The sequence below is a fragment of the Thamnophis elegans genome, chromosome 3 (genome assembly GCF_009769535.1).
Source record: "Thamnophis elegans isolate rThaEle1 chromosome 3, rThaEle1.pri, whole genome shotgun sequence".
Lineage (NCBI taxonomy): Eukaryota > Metazoa > Chordata > Lepidosauria > Squamata > Colubridae > Thamnophis > Thamnophis elegans.
The window spans coordinates 114942797-114967486 of NC_045543.1; the positions used below are offsets into that span (position 1 = coordinate 114942797).

At 38.3% G+C, this 24690-nt stretch overlaps 1 protein-coding gene across 1 annotated transcript; it reads left to right on the forward strand.

Annotated features, from left to right (window-relative positions):
• The first annotated feature begins 1243 nt into the window (after positions 1 to 1243).
• On the forward strand, positions 1244 to 13937 carry S100Z (S100 calcium binding protein Z). The gene is made up of 3 exons (XM_032214226.1): positions 1244 to 1384; positions 6752 to 6915; positions 12561 to 13937. Exons 1-2 carry the CDS (start codon positions 1244 to 1246, stop codon positions 6908 to 6910), a joined length of 300 nt encoding a protein of 99 aa, XP_032070117.1. The 3' UTR covers positions 6911 to 6915; positions 12561 to 13937.
• The last annotated feature ends 10753 nt before the right edge of the window (positions 13938 to 24690 follow it).

Sequence of the window (24690 nt, forward strand, 5' to 3'; positions counted from 1 at the left end):
GTGGATACCCATGGGCTTTCCACAATTGTTTGCCTTTATGTATACTGCAGGGCTCTTATAAACTAAATGTATCATCCGAGATATAAATTTTCTTTGCATTAAATGAAACATACTTAATAGAAGAGATTGAAGAGTATGTTTTACTTAACTTAGTGCCTATGTTCATTTTCCCCTTGCCCTGTCCCTCAACTCTCCTAACACACTTCGAAAAACCCATATGGAACCATTGTTGCCCCAAAGTAGAATGCACCTGTGTGGAAAGAAATTAACAGGGATTGATTACGCATGCTGCCTCAGCCTCTTAGGGAAAGGATGGGAAATAAATTCCATAAATAATAAGAGAATTCATTGTATCCTCTCGTTCAGTATTGCAGTTCCTGTGTTTTCCCAGGGGACTGGCTTCCTAGCAACTTAATTGGATTTCCGACCTCTATAGCTTAATGAACTGGTAACCATTCTGCTCTCAGCTCCTAACATAGTTGCTCAGGGAAGCCAACCAGGCTACGGAAGGACTCCAGGGGAAAGACACCAACACCTGTTGACAGTTAACAGGCTGTCACAAATAAAGCGAAAGTTGAGAGTTGGGGCTTTTTGTCATTGGTGATTTCCTTCTAGAAGCTCTGGGGAATTAGAAGAGATTGGGTGGGACTTTCAGGATAAAACCAAAGAGAATCTATACAGTACCTGCTGGAGACAGTACTTGTTTGGAACTGCTTTATCTGAAACAGGTAGGAGCGAAAACTCCTGAATGTTGTATTTAAATACTCCTATTGGTATTATAAATGTTTTGTTTCTTTACCCCTGGGGTTGCATTTTTGGAGCCGAGGCCCCAAAAATGGTTAAATTAGAGCAAAAAAACAAGTGAATTGCATTGAATTGTTCATCTGGTCATTTGACAACATCTACACATCTCTCTCCCTCTTTTCTTCCACTGGCCATTTGTCTGCAATGTTGAGAGGAGATGAGCATCCCATTTGTTTTAGGGACTTCTGGTTGTGTAGTCTGCTTTGCTGTATTTGAGGAACTTGAACGTGTCTTCCAGGATTCGTCTCTAGAAACTGTTCTCCTCACTTAGCATGGTAAACAACAACTTGACTAAAGCAGCAGAGAGGTTGGATGCTATGCTATGCTATGCTAATGAATTTCTGATGAGTGGTGTGTTTGTTTGTTTGCGCAAAACGGAGTAATTGCCTTTTTGGAACATTTGTGAAAGCCAGCCATTAGCTTCTGATTCTTTTGCAGTATGCCATCACAACTGGAGGGTGCGATGGATACCTTAATCAGAGTCTTTCATCATTACTCTGCCAAAGAAGGGGATAAATACAAACTCAATAAAGGAGAACTCAAGCAACTTCTCACCAGTGAACTTACTGATTTCCTTGCGGTAAGAACAATTCTTCTTACGTATATTCTGTTGTTTATTTACAGTATTAGAAATAAAAATTGAGGAGAAGGACTAGCTATTGGTTGATGCTTGAAAAACATTTGACTTCCAGATAAGCAATCAGATGTTTTCTGCAATAGCAGATACATTATAGATATGCAATATTATGCCACTTCCAAGAGAATGAGTTCTTAGAACTAGGTAGCCTGGCATATTGGATTAATTATTATGGAAAGCACAATTATCATATTTTTTATGTGGAAATGGGAAAATCATAAGTTGAGATCCTGCTTGTGAAGTGTGTTATTTATCCAAATGAAGCTCAGTAACAAAATGGCGTTAGTTAAGCCTAATAGTAAACCTTACCCTGTATTAGAAGTATTACAGAAGCACCTGATGCTTAATACATTATTAATTAGATAAAAATATAGACAAAAATAAAGTTTTTATTTTTTTTTAAAAAAGAATTAAAATACATAATTTCATATGAGTACCATTAAGAGGACTGAAAAAATAAAGTATTTGCTAGAATTAAATGGCCAATGCAATAGATTCTAGGAGCAATATTGTCTTAAATGCATAAAATCCAATCCCAAATAGCCACCAATCTATTTCACTGTACAAAGCTGTTCAGAGTAAGATCTGTGAACATACTTCTAAAACTCAGATAGAAATAAATTGGATTTTATCAAGCTCATCTACAATAGTCCAGCCTTTTTATTTCCAGGAATACTGGACAAATACCTTTGTGAATTCATAAGCTGGCCATTCTTAGATCTCAAAAAAGACAAAAAGCAAACTCCAGAGCCCACTCATAAACATCTTATCTTAACACTACTAAAGGCAGTTAGTTTCTCAGTGGAGTTGATGAAATATCTCTGCTGTGCTGATGACATAAAAAGTTGATGTCTTTTATGTCATGTGCTGAAAAGAACTGCTACATTTTTTAAATAAATCAGCAATACAGTTACCTGCATAGCATCCTAGAGGCATTTCAATCCTTGAAAAATATAACCATATTCATAAAACTTGAAATTTCATGAAATATTAATGGTCTTCTGCAAGAACGTCAAAATTTTGCAAGAACTCAATTAGAAGTTGGAAAAATTATGAGAGCTCAGTAACATCTTACAGGATTTTGGTGGACTCTAATAAGATTTTTGTTAATTTGGAGATGTCTAAGCAATCATGTAAAAGAATGTGGTGGCACCCATTCTGTAATTGACATTACCAAAAAGCGTAATATTATTTAGTTATTGTCACCAATTATATTTGGTGGAAGCTCAGGAGGAACAAAGCAGGTGGCTGCATCCTCACTGTTGCTAGAGAAGACAAGTAGGTTGATTTTGTAAATTAGTCACAAGATACAATTTTCAGGTGATTCAAGATCAATGTGGGAAAGTATAGCTTTAAGGATTTAAGGAGTTTGTTGTTTAGTCTGAAGACCATTAGTTTAATAAATATTTATTTAAAAATATTTATTTATTTTCCTGAATTGTTTACAGATAAACCATTCCAAACAGAAATATACACAAGCTGCATTTTTTTTATTCCATACCTTGATAGTTATAAATTGATAATGGCTTGTATGCCAATGCCAAATTTATTTCTGCAACCTGAATAATTCAAAATGACAGTTAGATATCTGTATTTATGTGTGTGGATAAGTGTGGGGAGGGAGAGAGAGAGAAAGAGAGAGAGAGAGAGGAGGGAGGGAGAGAGAGAATATTTTATGAAATGAGATGTAGCAAAAGTGGCAGGTGATGATTACCTGTACTTTTCTTTGTATTTAACTTTTCTCCATTTTAAATTCCTTTTATTCCCGATCATGTTCTATAGGCACCGTTGTTTTCCAATGTATTTTCAGTTGCCACATATCCTCCCAATAGCTTATCTTGCTGACCAAAAGGCAATTTTCGCAGTTTCCTTTCATCGTTCCCCCTTTCTTCCAAATCTAAATTTAGTTGTGAACATCTTAAATAATGTATTATTTCTCCATTCCTTACCTTATTGGTTGCTAGGCATGCAAACATATGTCAAATGAAAGTGGTATTTGGTGTAATAATGACATTCAGGTCTCAGAGGACCTAACATCTTTCCAAAGCTTCTTTCTAAGGTAAACTAGCAACACTTTGTTATGGTATCTCCACATGATGTCATACCTTAGCTATTGATGTGCATTTTATCTCTCCAGCATCCCTCTTTCTCTTTTTAAAGATGAAAATATAATTACCCTGACATGCCTGGAAAGAAAGTACAATTTTCAAAAATATATTTCCTCAGCTATACTTTACCTAATTGTCCTCCTTTTGTCCTCCTTATATCCACACTGCTTGTTCCATACATCCAAAAAAGGCCCAGAAATGTTCCATATATTAAAAAATTTGCATCTGAATTTCAAAAGACATAAACGTAGAGTATTATCAAAGATGGCCCAAGAATATGCTAAAGAACAGTTAAAATCAGTAAGGCATTTCATTCACAGAATACACTAGAAATGTTATTGATTTAGTCATTTGACCATATTAAAAGTATATAATTAATAGAAATATACAAATATATACAAAGAAAACAATAGGGTATGTTCATAGTAAGTACTCCCCCTTGCAGTTAACCCATCTGAGGTAAATATTCCATCCTCTTCGAAATGGCTTGATATAAAGAGTGTGGTTTTACTCATTCCTTGCAAAAAACAAGACAGTTCCCCAGGGTTCCACAATACTTTTTAGTTTTTAAATAAAAATCTAAATAAGCAGCCCTTTCCGCTGAATACTGTTTGCAGTCAAAAAGAATATGTCATAATGTCTTCAGTGGCTGGTGCTCCACAAATACCATCTTTCTTCAAATGGAGCTCCATGAAACCTCCCATGTCTTACCATGGAGCCTAGTTCCTCAAAATGAGCTAAAAAAAAAGGCTCTTTTGAGATGTTGAGGCATATAAATTGTTAAATATTGTTCTAACTGGGAGATTAATTTATGCTGAGCCATTGTACCTATTTAAATGCTGCAGTAGCATCGTGGGCATCAATGACTCTTCGTCTGAAAGCTTCCTTGGCTTGGGAATTGAATGGAGAATCCATATTGTGAGATGACATTTGAAAGTTGGGCAGCCCAAGCACAAGATACAATGGCTCTTCAAAACACAAATTTGGTAATCTATGATTCACAAATTGATTAGAAACTGTATAGGCTCTAAATATAATTTCCTATCTATGCTAAATACATACAGTCACATATGACTGCCAAGAAAAGCTCCCACTATAAGAGGGGGTTCCCCAATCCCCAGTCCTGGCCCAGTGCTGGGCAATAACCCATTAGTAACTGGGACGTGGACGTAGAGGGTGAATGTGTGAATGCGTGAAGCTGCATTTGTGAAGTGGCACCCATGTGCATGTGAAACCACCCTTTCTTTCCCCACTGCCACCACCTCCACAGCACCCCCCATCACCACCAGTCTACTGAGCTGGAAAGGTTGGAGATTGTTGCATTATAGCAGGGATGTCAAACTCAGGCCCAGGAGCCAGATTTGGCCTGCAGGGTGCTTAGATCTGGCTCATGGGGCCACCCTGGAAATAGCGAAGGACTGGCCCACGATGCCTCTGCCAGCAAAAATGGGCTTCAGAACTCCGTTTTCAATCGGTAGAGGGCTGCAGGAGGTGGTCACAGCTGAAAACAAAGCTCAGGACCCCGTTTTTACTGGCAGAGTACTCAGGCCACCACAGGCGCCCCTGACATGAGTAATGTCGAGCTGGCCATGCCCCCCCTGGCCCCCCCAAGGTGAAACACAACTCTGATGTGACCCTCAATGAAATTGAGTTTGACATCCCTGCATTATATTTCTGGGGAGAATGTGGTTTTTGCTGCACTATTTGTTCCTATGCAGTATTTTACTAACATTGTTCTACAGAGATGGAGAAGGAGAGAAATATGATCTAGGCATCTGTAGCCTATTTATTCTAAGAAAAGTGTCATCTTAAAAATGTGCAGCCCGGTAAAAGCAGAAAGGAGAATTTTTAAAAAAAATCAATCATCACTTTTCTTGGATTGGATTCTTTTTACCCTGTGCAGCAACTTACTGAGATATCTCCTGAGTGGGTGATTTCTCATACTTTAAGTTGGCTGCACAATTTTGTAGGTGAGGTAAAAGTAACAAACTGTGTACTATATTTAGGTTCAGGACAAGTCCACCTGAGCTGTGAGCTTCAATTCTCCTTTCTTTGATCTTAACTAAATTATAAAGTTAAATCATACCCTAGTGATCAACTTTGATAGCTTTTTAAAAGTTTAAATATACAAAGTCCAATAATGACCAATGTGACCATATGACCAGTTTGGGAAAATGAACCTTCTTCTCTAGACATTTTCTTGCAAACTCCTCTCCCAGAGGAGGAGGCGGGGGGGGGGGGTTCCCAACAAAATTGTTTATTTCAATTACATTTGTTTTTAAACCTGGATCCTATGTGTGTGCCTATGGGGATTTTATGAATCAAGTGGTGAAGGATGGTGGGAATTTAAACCTTCCTACCTGTGCTCAGTGGCATTGATCAAGATTGCTCCCTTTACATTATGCACTAAAAACAAAATCACAACCCTGCATGTGATGACTTTAACACAGGCTGGTCAATGTTTTAGACACCAGAACCACAGTTAAAAGTTTTAGAGAAGAAAGAGAGACTGCAGTGAGAAGGTTGATGGCACAAAATGGCTGCATCATCTTATAGGTGAGGTCAGGATTTGATTCATTTAACTGAGCAATAGAAGTAGGAGAAACATTTTTATTATTTATTTGTTTGTTTATCTATTTATCTATTTTTTTATTTTTTTCATATTCCTTAATAGAGAGAGGCTCTGGGAAGTGTACAAATATAGTCAGTAAAATTAAACATTAAAATCAGAATAATTTAGGATTAATTTTTTTAAAATTATACAACATTGTAAAAATGTCAAAAAATGAAGAATTCCAAAATGGTGGATTAGGTTAGTAGTGGGGAGTGGGGTGTCTTATGGTGCCAAACAGCCCAACCCAAGATTGTGGAGTCCGTGTGTCCCATATACAAGGCTACACAGCCAGGTTTTGACCCCATTGAGGAAGGCCAAAAGATTGGGGGCTTTCCTCACCTCTTGATAATAAATTGTTGGAAAGATTAAAAATAAAATCCATGCATATTAAAACTAGGGACTGCTACTGAGACAAACACAGGCTACAGACGCTGTTGTGACAATGGTAAATGTCACTGTTCATATAAAAATTCCCCAAGGTTTACAGAGAAAGCATATACATAGCCTCAAGCAACCAAAAAGAAATCTCTAATGTAACTCCCATGCCTCAAACAATTTTGTATGCTATTCTTTTTTTTTCTTTTATAGTGTCAAAAGGATCCCCAGCTGGTCGATAAGATCATGCACGATCTTGATATTAACAGAGATAATGAAGTGGATTTTAATGAATTTGTGGTTTTGGTTGCTGCCTTGACTGTTGCGTGCAATGATTTCTTTGAGGAGCAAATGAGGAAAAAAGGAGAATAGGAATGGTAAGTAACACAAAGTTTAATAACTGTCCTGTCTAGTTTTTCTTTTGATTGATAATTAACCTGAATAGTCTGATGTGTCTGGGATATTATGGATATATTGGCATTATTTAGGAATATCAAACACCTTCTTAATTGAATATCCATTCAAACCAGACATCCCAAAGTTAGAAAAGTTTAAAAAAATGTTAAAGGCATTGCATTGAGATAAAAATCTTACTTTATAACCAGATCTTTACCATACATAAGTTGACAACACTTGAAGTTTCACTCCACACTTGGCAATGGAGACATCTAGAATAGGAACTTGTGTTCTGTTCTTCAGGGGTCAGAAATTATGTAAACTAGTGCAGAAAATTGTGACAAATCAACAAACTAGACTCTAATTTAAATAAAGATCCATGGATGTGTCTTCTTGTTCCCCTTTCTTCTTTGCCATAGTTTAAGTAACCACTATTTAAAATCTTTGCTTGTTGTGTCTATAGAATTTGCAGGAAAAACACCATCAAAATTAGTGAGCCTTCAGGGTTATAATAGAAAAGCATCTCTGTAGGCTTCTAACCTGCCAGAAGGTGAGCATTCAGCTCATACAAGAACAACACAAGAAAAATCACAGATGCTTACAATCCTCAAATGAGCATTAAAGAGAGTCATTCTAGGAGTAGCCTTTCCTGCCCTGCCCTAATTGGGAAGTTATACTTATGTATTCTGTACATGTTCCTTGCCACAGCTTTTTAGATGTTCAGGACAACAGAGATAGGTAGTCTTTTAATATACATCTTCTTCAAGCCCATTGTTTCCCCTGTAGAGTCCTTAAGCCCTTGCTTGGTGGGGAAAGTGTTGATAGTAATTGGGAAGAATCTATCCTGGAAAAACCCTCTCTCCCAAAAAGGGTTTGACTAAAGGGATTAATTTTAAATGGAAATATATACCATCAACCCCAGTAGATGGTTTTGAGAGTGAGCAACTGGACAAGACTGAGAGGCCTTCATTCCTACTCTAGACAGAAGAGTCAGGGCTTGATGTACTGGTGGGATTCTACTGGTTTGGATGAACCTGTAGCGCCAAAGATCAGCTGGGAGTGAACCTGTTTGCTCTCATGAGCAAATGGGCCCACTGCCCCTGCGCTTTATCTACCTTTATCTTCTCAGCTAAGTCACACGGCAGAGTGGATTACCGTGCCTCAGCTGTTTTTCTTCCCAAGCAGCAATCCAGAAAGTAAGTGTTCGCTAAACTGTGCACACGCCCGAAGCGTGCACAGTTTAAACCAGTAGGATCCCACCCCTGGTTGATGGGCGTAGTCAGGACAGTCTGATGACACTGTGCCAACTTTTCCCCAGTTGACAGAAAGATCCATCCAAACAGAGGATGTTTCCAGACAGTCAAGGAAATACCAACCCTGTTTAAGTTAAAAATATTCTCATTGCTTAATAACAAAATACCATAAAACAGTAACACCAATAATTAATATATAAAAAGTTATTTGAAAAATATGTGAAAAAGTAGGCAAAGAATCTAGGAATAGATTCTACTACTAAATTGTTGGCCCAGCAGGTTGGCTTTCATGTATTGCAGGGAAGAGCCGAGGTGGTGCAGTGGTTAGGGTGCAGTACTGCAGGCCACTTCAGCTGACTGTTATCTGCAGTTCAGCGGTTCTAATCTCACCGGCTCAAGGTTGACTCAGCCTTCCATTCTTCCGAGGTGGGTGAAATGAGGACCCAGACTGTGGGGGCGATATGCTGACTCTGTAAACCGCTTAGAGAGGGCTGAAAGCCCTATGAAGCGGTATATAAGTCTAACTGCTATTGCTATTGCTATAACATTTGGAGGGTGTGGGTGTGTGGATGGTAGGAGCTCAGGGCCATCTTTCACATCATGGATGCTATAGAAGAAAGAAAAATTTTCAACCACAATTAAATGTGTATCATTAATCTGAATTATGGTAGGATAATTTAATTCTTGAGTAGACCTACAGAGAAGCAAATAATTATCAGATACGTACCTTTTGAGCTACTAAGAATGACATAAATGGACATAAATGACTTAACTTGATAACTAATTGGCCACCAGAGCAGACTTTTCAACTCAAAACAAGCCATTTTGACCCCTAAAGCAGAATGTCCACCATGAAAAAAATAAATCCAGGTACTAACAACCCTGACCTTTGATAATATTTAAAGTCTGCTCCCAGAGGCAGATGTTTCAGGCTGCCTAATGCTGGGCAGTTGAACAGAGAAGTTATGGGAAAAGGAGAGAGATTCATGAATCTGCCAGCTGGACATTTTTATTTTCGAAATAGCAAAATGACAGCTATTCTTGTCTTCCAAGGTGGAGAAAACAAATTGGGAGAGAAAACTTTGGATGGGAAGTATATCCAGTTTGTATTATATAATTTGCCCTTCAGGTTTAAAAATTTTCTAGAACTTAAGAGTGTCTGTTTGTTTGTTCTCTCCCCGCCCCCATACACACACACTTTCCAGTTTGGGCAATTACAGCCTTGATGTAATGGGATGAAAACAATTCCATAGGAAACCTGGCCCCATGCCATATAGGGCTTTAAAGGTCATCACCAACATCTTGAATTGGATTCAGAAGCAGACTGGCATCCAATGCAGCTCCTGCGGCAGAGGTGTCACATGTATTATTCTTGGACTGCATATAACTGCCCACAAGACTGCATTCTGTACCAACTGAAGCTTCTGGGTACTTTTAAAAGGTAGTCCCATGTGGACTACACCTTAATGTCAAAATGGGAGTTGACCAGGCATGAGTGACTGAACCTCCCTGTCCAGGAAAAGGCATAACTGGTGCACAGTATGAAGATGAGCAAAGGCCTCCTAGCTACAGCTCTCTCTGGTCTTCAAGCAGGCACATGAAAGGACTCCCAGATTACACACTGGGTTTGTCTTAGTAGTCCAACCCATCCAATATCAAATTGAGGAACCCACTCATAGCCTATCTTACCAGGTTCAGCTGAAGTTGTTTGATTGTTTCCCATCCAGGAGGCCACAGTCTCCAGACACTGCAAAAGAATGAGTGATGTCCATGGGATCGCTCACTTCACCTACAATGGAAATATATACTTGTGTATCCCAACATACTGGTGATACCTCATACCTTGGTAATAGATTATCTCATGCAGTGATTTCACATAGATGTTAAAAAGGAGTGGAGAAAGCACTGCACCCTATACAGCAAAAACCACTGGGACCATCAGGTTGAGAAGGTTTTAGAGAATGGGAAAGTCAAGATCTTGTGGGACTTCAGAATCCAGACTGACAGGCACTTGGCCCACAACACACCTGACCTAACAATAGTTGAAAAGAAAAAAAGTATGGTTCATTGACATTGCAATACCTGGAGATGCACGAATTGAAGATAAACAGCAAGAAAAAATCACAAAGTACCGGGACTTGCAAATTGAAGTTGAGCGACTGTGGAAAAAGAAATTGTGTGTTGTCCCGATTGTAATTGGAGCCCTTGGAGCAATACCCAAAGGGTTACCTCGCTATTTGGAAATTTTAAATTTATCAGACTTGAACATTCTGATTCTACAAAAAATCACCCTACTTAGAACAGCTTATATCCTCCGATGTTACTTTAACATTTCTTAGGTCCTTGGTTAGGACTCGAGCTGTTGAGCTACCAACCAACCCCAAAGGCTGTGAATCTCACCAAAGATTAACCAAATGATGATGATGATGATGATGATGATGATGATGATGATGATGATAATAATAATAATAATAATAAATCACTAATAAATAAATAAATAATAAATAATCACTAATCCTGGCTGCGCAAGAATAAGCTATCCGCACAAATGCCATTAAGGCCAAAATCGAAAAATCCTCTGATGATGCCAAATGCAGACTTTGCAAAGAAGCTGATGAAACTGTTGATCACATACTCAGCTGCTGTAAAAAAATCACGCAGACTGATTATAAATTGCGGCACAATTCAGTAGCACAAATGATCCATTGGAATTTGTGCAAAAATTATAATATTAAAACAGCAACAAACTGGTGGGAACATCAGCCTGAAAAAGTCACCGAAAATCAGATGGTCAAGATCTTGTGGGATTTCCGTATACAAACCGACAAAATACTGGCGCATAATACACCAGACATCACACTGGTTGAGAAAAATAAGGTCACAATCATAGACATTGCAATACCAGGTGATAGCAGGGTCGCCGAGAAGGAACATGAAAAAATCGCAAAATACCAGGACTTAAAAATTGAAATTCAACGACTATGGCACAAACCAGCAGTGGTAATTCCAGTGGTAATTGTCACACTGGGTGCTATTCCAAAAGCACTGGAATTACATTTAAAACAGTTAAAAATTGACAAAATCACCATCAGTCAAATGCAAAAAGCCGCACTGCTTGGATCCGCACGCATATTACGAAAATACGTTATGACGTCCTAGGCCCCTGGGTGGGGCCCGACTAGTAACCAATGCCAAATCCGGCGAAACAACTGGCTGCTGTGATACAATTGTATAATAATAATAAGTTGTAAAGGGCCTAAATGTACAATTTATTGACATTGCGGTACCAGGAGATGCCATAGTTGAAGAAAAAGAACTGGAAAAAATCACGAAATACTGTGACCAGGCCATCAAAACTACCCAATTATGGATGAAACATGTAACAGTGATACCCATTGTCATCGGGGCACTTGGTACCATGTCCAAGAATTTTATAAAATACATCAACAAATTGCAGCCTCAGTGGAGGAACTGCAAAAAACTGTGGAACTGCAAAAAACTGTGATACTTGGAACATTGTATATTTTAAGAAGGTACTTGGTTGATACCTAGGACACTGGCAGCAATCTGTATCAATCATTAGCAACAGTCAATTGTATTTGTGATGCATTTTTGAATATTCAGTTGACTGAGTTTCATGTATAATAAATACAATATAATAATAGTAACAATAATGTTATTGTTATTAACAATGCTGCCATCTCATTAAATCACCACTTCCCATATATTTGTTCATAATCATAATATGATCATCTTCATAAAGATAGAATGTAAGGTAATAGCAACTTCAGGGTTTTATTTTTGTCTTGGTGCTTTTGAGTCATTCTTGACTCCTGGCAATTACTTGGACAAGTCTGTGTAGTTTCTTAAGATTTTCAGGAGTGGTTTCCTATTGCCTACTTCCTGTGACTGAGACAAAGCGACTGGCCCAAAGTCACCCAACTAGAACTCATGGTTTTCTGGTTCGTAACAAGACATCTTAAATGAGCAGTCCCCAGTCCTTCCGACTCTGTGGATTCGCAGCAACCGCAATGGCAGAGGTGGAGGGGATGATTTTGTGCACGCTGCTTGCACAAATGCAGCTTCCCGTGTTCACACACTTGCCCAATACTTGCATGGCCTGGTTCCCAAGGGGCCATGGCCTGGCACCAGACTGCAGACCAGCGGTTGGAGACCCCTGGCATAAATCACTACACCAAACTGATTCTCGTCTTCAGTTTAAAGACTTTTAAAATTCTCTTAATGATACCTATATTTGTATCTATAACCTAACCTATTTTTTTACTCCTACTTTTAAGCATACAGTAATTTTAAAATGAACAACTTTCATCTCCTAAGGTTGATTGTTTCATATTTCTTTCTCTGCACTGCAGGCCAAAACTACCTTTTGGACGTGATGGGAGAGAATAACTTCAGCTGAAGTAGATTTCATCTCTTCTGTTCCCCCGTTTCCCTTGGTACTGATGTTTGGCATTCCCTTCTCTTCTAATAGTATATGTTTTCCCAATAATATTGTTATTTTTTTTTTCTTTTATATCAGTGCATGTAAACAGCTTATTCATAAGTGAAGTGCATTTGGTAAGTCTGTCAATGTAGCATTTGTGAACACAAAGGAGGATGTAAATACATTTATTATATGTATTGGATTCATTTCCATATTATATTTGATATTGTTGCATGCTGCCTTGCCACCTTGATTGGATCCTAGAGAAAGATGAAATAGAAGCTCAGAATCCCAAATAATAAAAGGCTTTTCTGTGGGGGGATGATAGTGGTTTCTTAGATTTAGGCACACCATTTTGTGCTTCATTTGTGGAGATAGCTTTAGTGCAGGGGAGTCAAACTCGCGTCATCACGGTAGCATCACGTGATGTATTGCAACTTTTTCCTCCTTCGGTAAACTGGCCGTGGGCAGAGCATGACGCATCTGGCTCACGGGCTTTGAGTTTGACAGCCCATCTAGACTGGGATTACATAGCCTTTCCACAGTGAGGCATTGCGCAGCAGTGTTCTAAGATGGCTAAACCAGAACATTTGCTGTTTGTTAATACATCATAGCTCAAATATAGAATCAGCAAAGAGCAACCAAATAACATTTCCCCAGATAGTGCCAGCAGCCTTTAAAGATTTAAAGATAATTCAGCAGCTGGTCAGCTCTTCTCTCTGCTGAAAATTTATAGCATAAATATTGTCTACTGAAATCTTTTTTTTTTAGCTGGTGGCACTCTTGCTAAATGGCAGCCATAGGAAGTATAATCAGCCCCAAAATATCAATCCATTGGAAAGAACTTTGGGGGAAAGTTTCTTCATCATTCTAACTCCCACGGACCTCCCTGGCAGCTCTCATCTCTTGCTGCTGCTTGCCTGTTCGCTTGGCAAGAGCACATCCTTCTAAGCCAAACACTGGGATCCAGCCACCTAATCTTCGTACATTCTGGAAATTTGTTTTTATTTTATTTATTATGTTCCACTGGTATTACTATGCTTAAAGAATCCCATACATGACTACAGATTTTGTTGAGAATAAAGATGATGCTGGCACTTACACTGTAACATATTCCCATGTATTTATTTTGAATTAAGGGGATCTTTAAAATAGTAAAAGTCATGGCTGACAGGAATTATCCTGGACACCAACCAGAGCTTGCTCTTGGGACACATTGTACACTTCAGCATCAGATAAATTACCCGTGATTTAATCCAATGACAACAAATGCATCCAGTGGTGGGATTCAGCCAGTTTGCACCTATTCAGGAGAACCAGTTGTTACTTTCTAAGTAGTTCAGAGAACCAGTTGTTGGAAGAAATCTTGTTTTATTTTTTTCCAATTTACAGGAAGGGAAGCAGGAAGGAAACATTCTGGTGTTGTTTCTAGCTTAATCTTTATTGGCCTGCTTACAGAAACTTCCTTTCTTATTACATTGTAACAGCTAAGGTTCATCACTGTGAGTCATATTGAGTTAGCCACGCCCAAATGGTCACATGACCACCGAGCCACGCCTACCCAGCTGGTCCTTAGGTCAGAGAACCGGTTGTTCAATTATTTGAATCCCACCACTGAATGCATCCCTTACTTCATCTGACACTGATTGAATCCCCTAATAGGCTTGGTTTTAATGGGTTATGGAGAGTGAAAGGGGAATAGGTTTATGAGTTTTATTATCCCACTCTGGCTTCTTATGTACACCTGTGGACTAGCATTCATAATACCTTCCCAGAGACCTCTGGTTGAAATCTTAATTTCTTTTCTTGAGGAAACTTCCATACAGTGATCCTTTTGCATGTGAAGGCAAGTATGTCACTCTATTTACAGGATTCAGAAACAGCCTTTCTTTCTCATCTTTCTTCCCACCATCCCTGAACTGCATTTCTTGATTAATTTATCCAAAAGGTGCCCTCCGACTCTTTGTTGTTTCATTTTAGACGTTTTGGCTTTAGAATACTATTATTGTAAAAATGGCCTTATTTCTTTTCCTACTGAAACTTTATTTTTAATTTATCCTTTTTGGTCATGTTTTTAAAATGTGCAATAAAGTACTAGACAAATTTTGGTACGGGCATTTTTGAATACATGTTCAATACACGATAAACATATTCATTAAGTGGAAAAACAGGCATTTCTAGTTCCACAATTCAATCCCAACTCAGGTGCAATCCATTACTCTTTGCTCTAAACATTTTAATGCTATTTTTTTCTATTAGATCAGTTGAAGAGACAGAGCAAGGGAGGTAATGTCAGAGAAAGGCTGACGATTTATTTGCTCCTTTAATTAAATCACTCTATAGTCATGAAGTTAGTCTAGTCTTTGACTTTGAACAATGAAGTCAGGCCTTCATATGTGGGCCTAGCCAGACATTTCAGCTCTGCCATTAAACACTTACATTAAGAAAGTTGTTTATAGCAGAGAACCTGCTAAAAAAAATCAATAGAAGAGCAAAAGCTATTTATGGTCTAATATCCTTTCTTTTACATTCGAGACCAGTAAAAGATACAGCAATGTCAAACAAGTGTGCCTCAAGTTCTTATGGAGTTTAGATTGTATTAAATGCCAATAACTGAGTGGGGAAGAAAAAAAAACCAAGCTTGTATACAATCCACATTTAATAACATGTATATATTTATACATCATTAAAAATAAAACCCAAAGCAGGAAATAATCACCTTTTGTGTCTGTTTAAATAGACTTTAAGAAGCACTTGGAGAAAATTACTCATTTAACAGCATTGTAGTAAGTCACTATTAATACGCCTTTGCAATCATTGTTGTAGCCAAAGATTAGAATAAGGTTTTGTTAACATTAAATGCCAATGGTTAACATCTAAATTTATCGCCTCTCCAAGTCACAGCATCTTTTCATCCTTTGGCATTAGCAGCATTATGAGCACACAACTGGGTCCAAAAGAATAGCATAAAAATATGGTAAGGGGGAAAAATAAATTTTGCAAGCAAAAATATGCTCAAGCTGTGAACTAAAAAAAACCAAAACAACTCAGACTTAAATGAAAAAAAGATGAAATGAACTTAAAACTAGGAAAATGGATGGAAAATAAAAGTAGCAGCTTTACCGACATCTATCTTCAGCTAGTGCCAGGTGTAAAGATGTAGGTGAATATTTGCTGTAAATGCCAACTTCAGATTTGTAGTTGTGGAAGCAATTAGAGACCATCCCTTGGAGAGACGCATCTGTTTGTATTCTGCTCTTCATTTCTGCACGCATCATCTCTAACCAAAACCAGTCCAGAAGAACATTTGAATTCAACCACTATGACAAAAACAAAGTCCAATTCACCTGTCTTGGGGAGACAAATGGAATGGTAAGAAAGAATCAGTCAAGACAAGCTGCATATCACATTACTTACTATATTGTATCTTAGAGTAGCAAAAATCTCTCGAAGAAGTTTGAGCTATTGATGATGCTTTTTCAATACCATGTCTCTGGAGGATTTTTGATTATCAGTCTACAAATGATATGATGGTTCAGTGGCTAATATGCTGAGCTTGTCGATCAGAAGGTCAGCAGTTCAGCAGTTTGAATCCCTAGCGCTGCGTAACAGAGTGAGCTCCTGTTACTTGTCCCAGCTTCTGCCAACCTAGCAGTTCGAAAGCATATAAAAATGCAAGTAGAAAAATAGGAGCCACTTGGGTGGAAAGGTAACAGTGTTCCATGAACCTTTGGCGTTTAGTCATGCCGGCCACATGACCATGGAGACGTCTTCGGACAGTGCTGGCTCTTCGGCTTTGAAATGGAAATGAGCACCACTCCCTAGAGTCGGGAATGACTAGCACATATGTGTGGAGGGAACCTTTACCTTTATTACTAATGAATTGTTTATTTTTCGGAATCAGTTTAGTTGATTTACATCCTGACAAGTGATGTAAAATATGCATTGATGTACAATGGCTTGTTTTCAAGAAAATAAGCAAGTCTGTTAATGTTCTCTGCTGGGTATTACTATACAAATGTTATCCTTTTAAATCTATTTTTCATGATATGACAGAGTTTATTTCCTAACTCCATTTAGAGACTGGAGTTTCCTTTAAGGGAAGGATAATTTGGGCTGTTCTTTCCCACAGAAGAGAATATTTGTAGCTCAGGCTCAACTGTGGGGTCCTTTGGTGCTCTCCGAGATTGGTTGTTTTTTTGCAGACGTTTCATTAACAAATAAGGTAACACTGTCAGTGCTAGCATTTAACTTTCTCATTTGAAATTTGAGTGAGTGAGCACATAAGGAAATAGATTTTCACTATAAGGAAATAATTGCACATTCCCACTTGAACCATGGAATGCTATAAGGGGAAGAATATGATAAGATGAACAATGTCCATAAAGCACTTTTTTATGGTCACATTTTTTAAGATTACATTTTTTTTTAGCAATCAATCTCATTTAGGAATGTAGAAATGTATCAGATTTGTTTCTCTTAATTTGTCATTCTTGCAGAAATCAGTTTCAATGGGGGGGGATCTTTTTTTTTATTGTCCTATTTCTATGCCAATTTATTTCTTAAGTTCAATTTGCAGTTCTACAGATGTTTGCACATTCCTAACATCTCCATATTTTTTCATAAATATATGCAGATTTCCCCATAATACACATTATTTCTAAATTAGTAAACTACTTTGCAAGATTTAGAAAAACTAAATAGGTTCGCTTTTGAAGGAAAATCAAAAATATTTTTCTTTATTTAATTCTATTATATCTTGAATTTTAAAAAGCAAGCTTAGGCTCTGCTCCATGGTGATTATGCTTATTTTTATTTGCTGTTTGTTGAGTATATGAATATATCCCATTGAGTTCAGAAGATAAACTTCTTTTATTGCAACTCTTCTTAGATTAGAACAACTGCTCCAATGTAGCTATTCTATTTATCTTGGGATTGGGACAGAGGCCAATTCTGACTGGTTCTGGTGGACCAGTAACAGAATTTTTGAGTAGTTCAGAGAACTACTGCCTCCCAAGTCCCAGCTGATTGTAGTCCCAGCTGATTGGTTGGGTCTTCTCTTGTTGCCGTGTACAGGAGAACGGAGCTGGAAAGCAGGTTATTGGGGTGGGGTGGGGTAGAATGTAGATTTTACAGTATCCTTGCCCTGGAGTGGGATGGAAATGGAGATTTTACAGTATCCTCCCCACAGGAGTGGGGAGGGAATGGGGATTTTGCAGTATCCTTCTGCTGCCACGCCCACCAAGCCACGCCATGCCCACCAAACCACGCCATGCCCACCAAGCCATGCACACAGAACCGGTAGTAAAAAAAATTGAATCCCACCACTGGATTGGGAGCCCCATAATTCCCAGCAAGATAGCTGGAAGTTATCATTCCAACATATCTAGGAGCTTTCTGGTTGAGGAAAAATCGATTTAAAATCTTAGAACAATGTTTTATGTCAACTCAAATAGTGCTAGCAAGACAGAACTGTAACACATCTGTTAGAAAGTCTACTGTGGCTCTAGCACAGTGTGAAATACAAGATTCTCTTATAAAATCAAAATGATGACAAAATGGTATTAGATTGAGTCACTCTGAAATCTGACACTCTCTAATCTTCATTATCAAATTTATACCATATATGGTATAGTTACCATAGTCTGCAAACCAGAGTGTTTTCAGTAAATGAAGATAGCTCATCTACAGATGGCAAAAAAAAAGTAGAAGTAGATGATATACATAATTTTCTATAGTAGTTTTCATTGAGTAACATTTCAGGAAGGTGGATTGTAAGCCACAGGATAATCAAATAAGAACTGGGTTGGCGCTGGTTAATAATTGGGGGTGGGGATACACCATTCAGAAATCCCAGCCTGTATAGTAAACTGGGAAGTAAAACAAAGAAACAAAAGAATCACAGAATAAATCTTCTCTGCCTTATTGCCATGTAAATCACATGGATATTTATTTACCAAGCTGAGTTCATCAAAGGATAGAGTTACTTTTATCTGTCTGTTGACAGAACCTCTCCACCCAAAACATTGAGTATTGTAGCATATTTAGCATTTAATTAAATTTATATTTTTATGTACTATAACTGACTTCATTTGAGAATAAATTAGTCTTTCTGATGTTAACAGTATGGAATAAAATTTAACATCAGTCTCAGATGATTTTTCACCTTCCCTTACATTAAAAAGTAATTGGCCCGATGAAGACCAATGAATGACAAGTTGTACTTTGGGCAGATGGAGGCGCACAGGTTATTCCATAAGACTTGCAAGTTGAATGTGGTTCAAACACTTTTCACGATTTAGATTCTTTGTGAATAATGTCTGGTTTTCACTATATTATTCACAAGCCTACAAAAGACAAGGTGGCTGGGGGAAAATCAAGACCAAAACCACAAAGAGTTTGGACTGTTATTCAGGCTGAAGGAAATTCAAAAATTGACTTTCCTCTTATAAAAACCAGCTCTCACCAATACTGGTACATCTTTAGAGTCTTTTTGCACCCCAAATTAGTCAGTTTCTTAAATATTCTAATTTCAGAAGCATATAATTTTTAATTAGTATATTTAAAAAATAATTAACTTTTTTTAAAAAATTAACTGTATTGCAATAAGAAGGGAAAATACAGGGTAGTGTAATGTTGGTATTGAAAGGACAGTGAGGGTCCTAGTTTAGCAAAATCACCCAACTTTCTTTACTAGGATCTCAGCTTAATTTTAAAAGCTGTTTTAATGCCAATATAATCCAGCTGGTTGCAGCCAAGTAGAGAAATAAATAAAGAAGCCAAGTTATGGTGCAAAGTGGCCGAATATTGCCAGGAGAAGTAAGGAAGTTAACATGAGGGTTAGGGATCTGGTTGCACAGCCTGTAAGTGGAAGGAATCATAAAGAGAAGAAATAGGGTCTTTGGGGATGTTAAGGCACATAGTGGAAAAGAGTAGCATCTACTTGTTGAGTAGAGAGAGTGGAGTCAATAAAGAAATCAGAACTAGACACCTACAGGAAATGAAACTTATCAATTAAGGGACATATAAAAGACTCTTTTATATATAAGGTATAAAAGACTGATATAAAAGCTTGGCATTCACACATCAGACATCAATAGATACTTAGAGATAAACCACATTTACACACCATTCAAAAGAAACAGTAAAGTAAAGACAATTTGTGAGTCAGTCAGAGATAAAAGGGGAAAAGCACAAATGAAGTGGGTGAGAGGGGCAATTTGTTTAGATCTAGAAGATTGGCTGCCAGTTTCATCAGAGAGGGAGTCATCCTGTGGATCAGTAGAGGAAGGTTTAGAGAACTGAGAAGAAACAGCTTGAATTCAGAAGGAGGATATCCAGGCTGAGGAGGAGGATTAAGTACCATGAAGAAACTAGTGAAGAGAACTAGGATTGTATATGAGATTTTACAAAGACATTTTTGCTGTAGGCATTGTTTGCAAGAAATGGAGAAAATGGGTTTAAGTGTGTACTGTTCTCTTGAAATGTACTGTAAATTTAAGGAGAGCATTCTGAGCAAGCCTCCATCCCATTGATTTCAATGGTTTACTGACTGAAAATTATTCTTGAGCCTGCCTAATACTGTCTATTAACTGTCTGGTTATTATTTTGCTCATTAAAATAGTGAAGTTGCTTTTGTCCCACCATAACTAGACATACCTACTTTTTATTGGATGATCCAGGAGGGAGAGAGGAAATCAACTCTTAGATGCTCCCCACCCACCCATCCACCCAAAAGGCTGGTTGAAGTTTTGGCTGCAGGTCAATAAAAGAATGGCCAATAAAAGAATGACAGAATTGGTTTCCAGCTGGCTCCAAGCTCCAGTGCCTGAATTTACCTTCCACCATCGTGTGTGTGTGTGTGTGTGTGTGTGTGTGTGTGTGTCTGTATGTGTGTGTGTCTGTGTGTGTGTGTGTGCGCGCGTGTGTGTGTGCGCGTGTGTGTGTGTGTGTGCGTGTGTGTGTGTTACTGTAAAAGCCTGTAAGAACTGCCTAAAGTCTAGTGCAGTGTTTCTCAACCTTGGCAACTTGAAGATGTCTGGACTTCAACTCCCAGAATTCCCCAGCCAGCGAATGCTGGCTAGGGAATTCTGGGAGTTGAAGCCCAGTCATCTTCAAGTTGCCAAGGTTGAGAAACACTGTGCTATTGCTATTGCTATTGCTACAATTAAAGTGACCATTCTGGGCAGGTAGTCCTCAACTTACAACGATAGATAGAGTGGAGTGGAGTGGAATGGAATAGAATAGAAGTCCTGAAGTCTCCCCACACCCATTTTGGATGCGAGGTAAGTACAGGCTCCGCACGGAAACTCGGGGAGGAGGAAAACCGGGCCTCATGGAAGTTCTGGAAGGCCAGAAACGGGCCTGTTTCTGGCCTCCAGAGCCCAAGGGGAAAAGTTTTCAACCTCCCAGAGGTTTGAGGAAAGCCTCTGGAGCTCCGCCCCCACCCCCTTCAACTCCCAGAATGGCTGGGGAATTCTGGGAGTTGAAGTCAGGACATCTTCAAGTTGCCAAGGTTGAGAAACACTAATCTAGTGGAAGACCAGGTTAGAGACAAGGAACTGAGAGGTGGGAATTAGAAGGACCTTTTGCCAATGGTAAATTTGCCCTCTTGAAGCTTAAACTGTGGAATGCTAGTGTCACCAACCACAAAAATTGCTATTTGAGCTGTGCTTCTGCTGAGCCCAAAGTAAATCAGCTGAGTTTAGCTGTAGGATTTTTGAGTGCAGCAATGACCTAGGAAAAACATCAGGCCCCATACAAAAGTACTTGTCAGGTCAGAAATCACTAAAATTGGTTCATTAAAACATCAAGGATTTATAGAGCAAAGAGAAAGAAATGGTAATGGATTTTGTTTAGCTAGTGCTGAAAACAAGGGCAAAATATATCATAACTGTGGTGTCTGACACAACAGAGCTTATTTCTCTGGTATTTTATCACAGAAAGTAAAACTGCTGAATTATTATATTCCATACAAACAAGTTATGGCAAACACAGCAGAGTGAAACTTGAGGGCCCTTTCTCACCATACAGGGGTGGGCTTCAAAAATTTTAGCAAAGAGTTCTCTGCCCGGTTGCTAGGTGGGCGTGGCCATGGTTAGTGTGGCCTAGTCAGCCTCCTGCATCATGGGGGGGGGGTGTTTTTGCCCTCCCTGGGCTTTGGAGGCTTTCCTCAAGCCTCCAGGAGGGTAAAAACAGCCTCCCCCAAATCCAAAGGCCCCCTGGAGCCCCCGTTTCTGGCCTTCCCGAATTTCCATTAGGCCCATTTTTCAGCCTCCCTGAGCCTCCGTGCATGCCCTGCACTTACCTGCATCCAAAATGGGACGCATGGGGACACCTGGGAGGGGTGGACGGGGTCAGCCAGGAGTGGGATTTGAGGGTTCTCCGAACTGCACAGAATATTAGCTAGAGGTTCTCTTGAACCCCTGCAAACTCCCAGCTGCCTACCCCTGTCACCACACATTCCTCTTATTATTGTTTTTATCACTCGTAAGCAATAACTAGACAACTTTTTAGCTTGGCGCAAAGAAACCCAAGTAGAATAGACAACAGTAGGAGTGTGAAATTGAAAGTGCTTGCTAATCAGATTAGATTTGCATACATTCAAATTGGCTTTTAGTGATCATCACACCACATACCTCGCCGAAGAGTATTGAATTGTGTTTAGATAAATGGATTCCTGAAGTATCTCCAGAAGAGACTCTTGATTACTGTATACTGCTCAAAAAGCACTGTCAACTTATTTTTTACTTTATTTTTTCTGGTATGTTGCTGTTGGGCTTTAGCAATATCCCCAGAGAAATTATGTGACTGTTCAATAAAAAATCAGACATGAAAAGCATCCAATATCTAGCATTGTCACTCTATGTTTTCCATTTTTTAAAAATCATGAATGCAGCTCTGAATGCCCCTAAGTATATTTCTCAGCTTTATTATTTTTTATGTTTTGTGATGCAGAGAATATATTTAAGCATCGCAACTGTTGCTGCATTTTTTCCCAGCAATGACTTGAAGTCTCCATATCCCACAGTGTCATGAAAAAAGGAATGTAATTTGTGTTGTTGCTATATTTCTAAAGCATTAAACTGGCTAAAGCAACACGATATTGTTATTTGTGTTTGCTGTTTTCTTTTTCTTAATTGAATTTTATATGCTGCCTGTGGTCGAAGCAGCTCTTTTTTGCATAATTTTGTGGTTTCTTTTTCAAGAATTATTAATGATGTGTTTTTTATTCAGACGTCGTAGATTTATATTGATAATTGTTGTAAATTGCAAAAGTGGTTGCAGTAGGACCATAAAAATCAAATACAGCCCTGCTTTCTAGGAAATAAATCCCATAGAGATTAGTGAGTAAAATTAAAATTGGTTTAGTTCATTGATTTTGGTGATGGCTCATGAGAAAATAAATCACTTACAAGTAAATCACTAATGAAGAGTTAATCCATAATGAAGAAATAAGAAAAAATACCCACAACCACTAACTGTTGCTGCAAAATATCGATCTTTCTTCTAGACATGATGAAATATAGCCAATACAGTGAAAGTACACCTTGAACTGAACTCATTCAGTCCTATAAATGTTACCATCTGTGAGCTAATGCCTACGTGTCTCAAAGTTTTATTTCTTAACATAAATTTGGGCATGATTTTTATATCTCTTCCATTCAGCTAATCCATTGATCATTTGCTCTAATTTGAATGGTTTTTCCACTTTGATATATTCCATTTATAGTATTCTATTTCAAAGCCTTTATTTGTATTCTACAAAATAAATGTAACTTGTAGCTCATAAAGGACCTTATAAGTAAAGATAGTTGGTCATTGGCAATTTATGGAGCATCTTACATTCCATTTCAGCTTTTTCTATTTAGCTTGTGGTACCTACGGACTCCTACAAGGGCCCCTCTGGAGCCCTGGAAGTAATTCCAGTGCATTCTACTTGGTTGGATCAGGATTGCCATCCAAACTTTTGTTCATATTCCACTAGAATAACAATCCTATGAGTAGAGTGGAATCAAGAGAGAGCAAATGTCCACGCTCCCAATGAACTTCTATGGCTGAGGGCGGACTTGCATCTGAGTCTTCAGCACAGACCATGGCGAGGTCTGTGTATATATGCTTCAAGATTTGTCTGGATGGCATTTTTGAAAAGATACAAATGGAAATCCTTAAATCAAGTCTCCCTTGAGCCAAAATCAAAATGACGATCGTGTTAGAATTAATCAAGTTATTTTAGAATAGCAGTAAGATTTAAATGATTATTCAACAGAATGCAAATATTGCTCTGTCTAGTCCACTGCTGGCTGACTCCATTCAGGACACCACACCATTTATGATTAGAGTAGCACTATAATAATAAAGTAATGTATAGAAAGTATATTCTTCTTGCAAGTTGCAATTTTGCTTGCAGCGATAGAAGCCCAGATGGTGGCTTAACCATTTTAGCAATTTTAGATTCAGCTGTAACTCTGCTGCTGAATGTGCACCTCTAAGAATAAGTTCCAATCAAAGGCTGTGTGTGTGTGTTGTTTTTATATGTGTGCACATGTGTGTGCATGTATATGTGTGTGTGTGTTTGTGTATGTGTGTGTGTGTATGTATTTATTAGGTTGTTAGTAATAAAGAAAATGCTGTTGCAGTGACAAAATGACAAAAAGCTATTTCTACCTGACATTTGGACTTATTCCCTTAAGATTAAATTGCTTTTTACTTTATGTAGAATCCTATGCTTAAAATACTTAAGTAACAACACCATTTAATTCTGTAAGTTGCTTAAAAGAAAAATAATTTATTAAATGGTGTTTTGGCTTAAATATTTTACTTAGGTATCAGCTTGCCAAGAAATATTCAGTTATTTAGCAAAATAGAATTAAATGTTTAGAGAGAGGGCAAGAGGTTGTGGTATACACTAAGCCACAGAATTGCATCTCAAGTAACTACAAATAACACCCTATGAATTGGCACGAGACTGTGTTGAATTCAAGCATCCCCTGGCCAAGATCATGCGCAAGAGGGCAACATTTTCAGGACATTGCTTGAATTTATGGAAAGGATTTAGG

Excerpts from the sequence above, each read along its gene's own strand:
- S100Z (XM_032214226.1), top strand. The coding sequence starts at position 1,244 with ATGCCATCACAACTGGAGGGTGCGATGGATACCTTAATCAGAGTCTTT. Across the intron at positions 1,385-6,751 it reads AACTTACTGATTTCCTTGCG|TGTCAAAAGGATCCCCAGCT; the intron begins GTAAGAACAATT and ends TTTCTTTTATAG.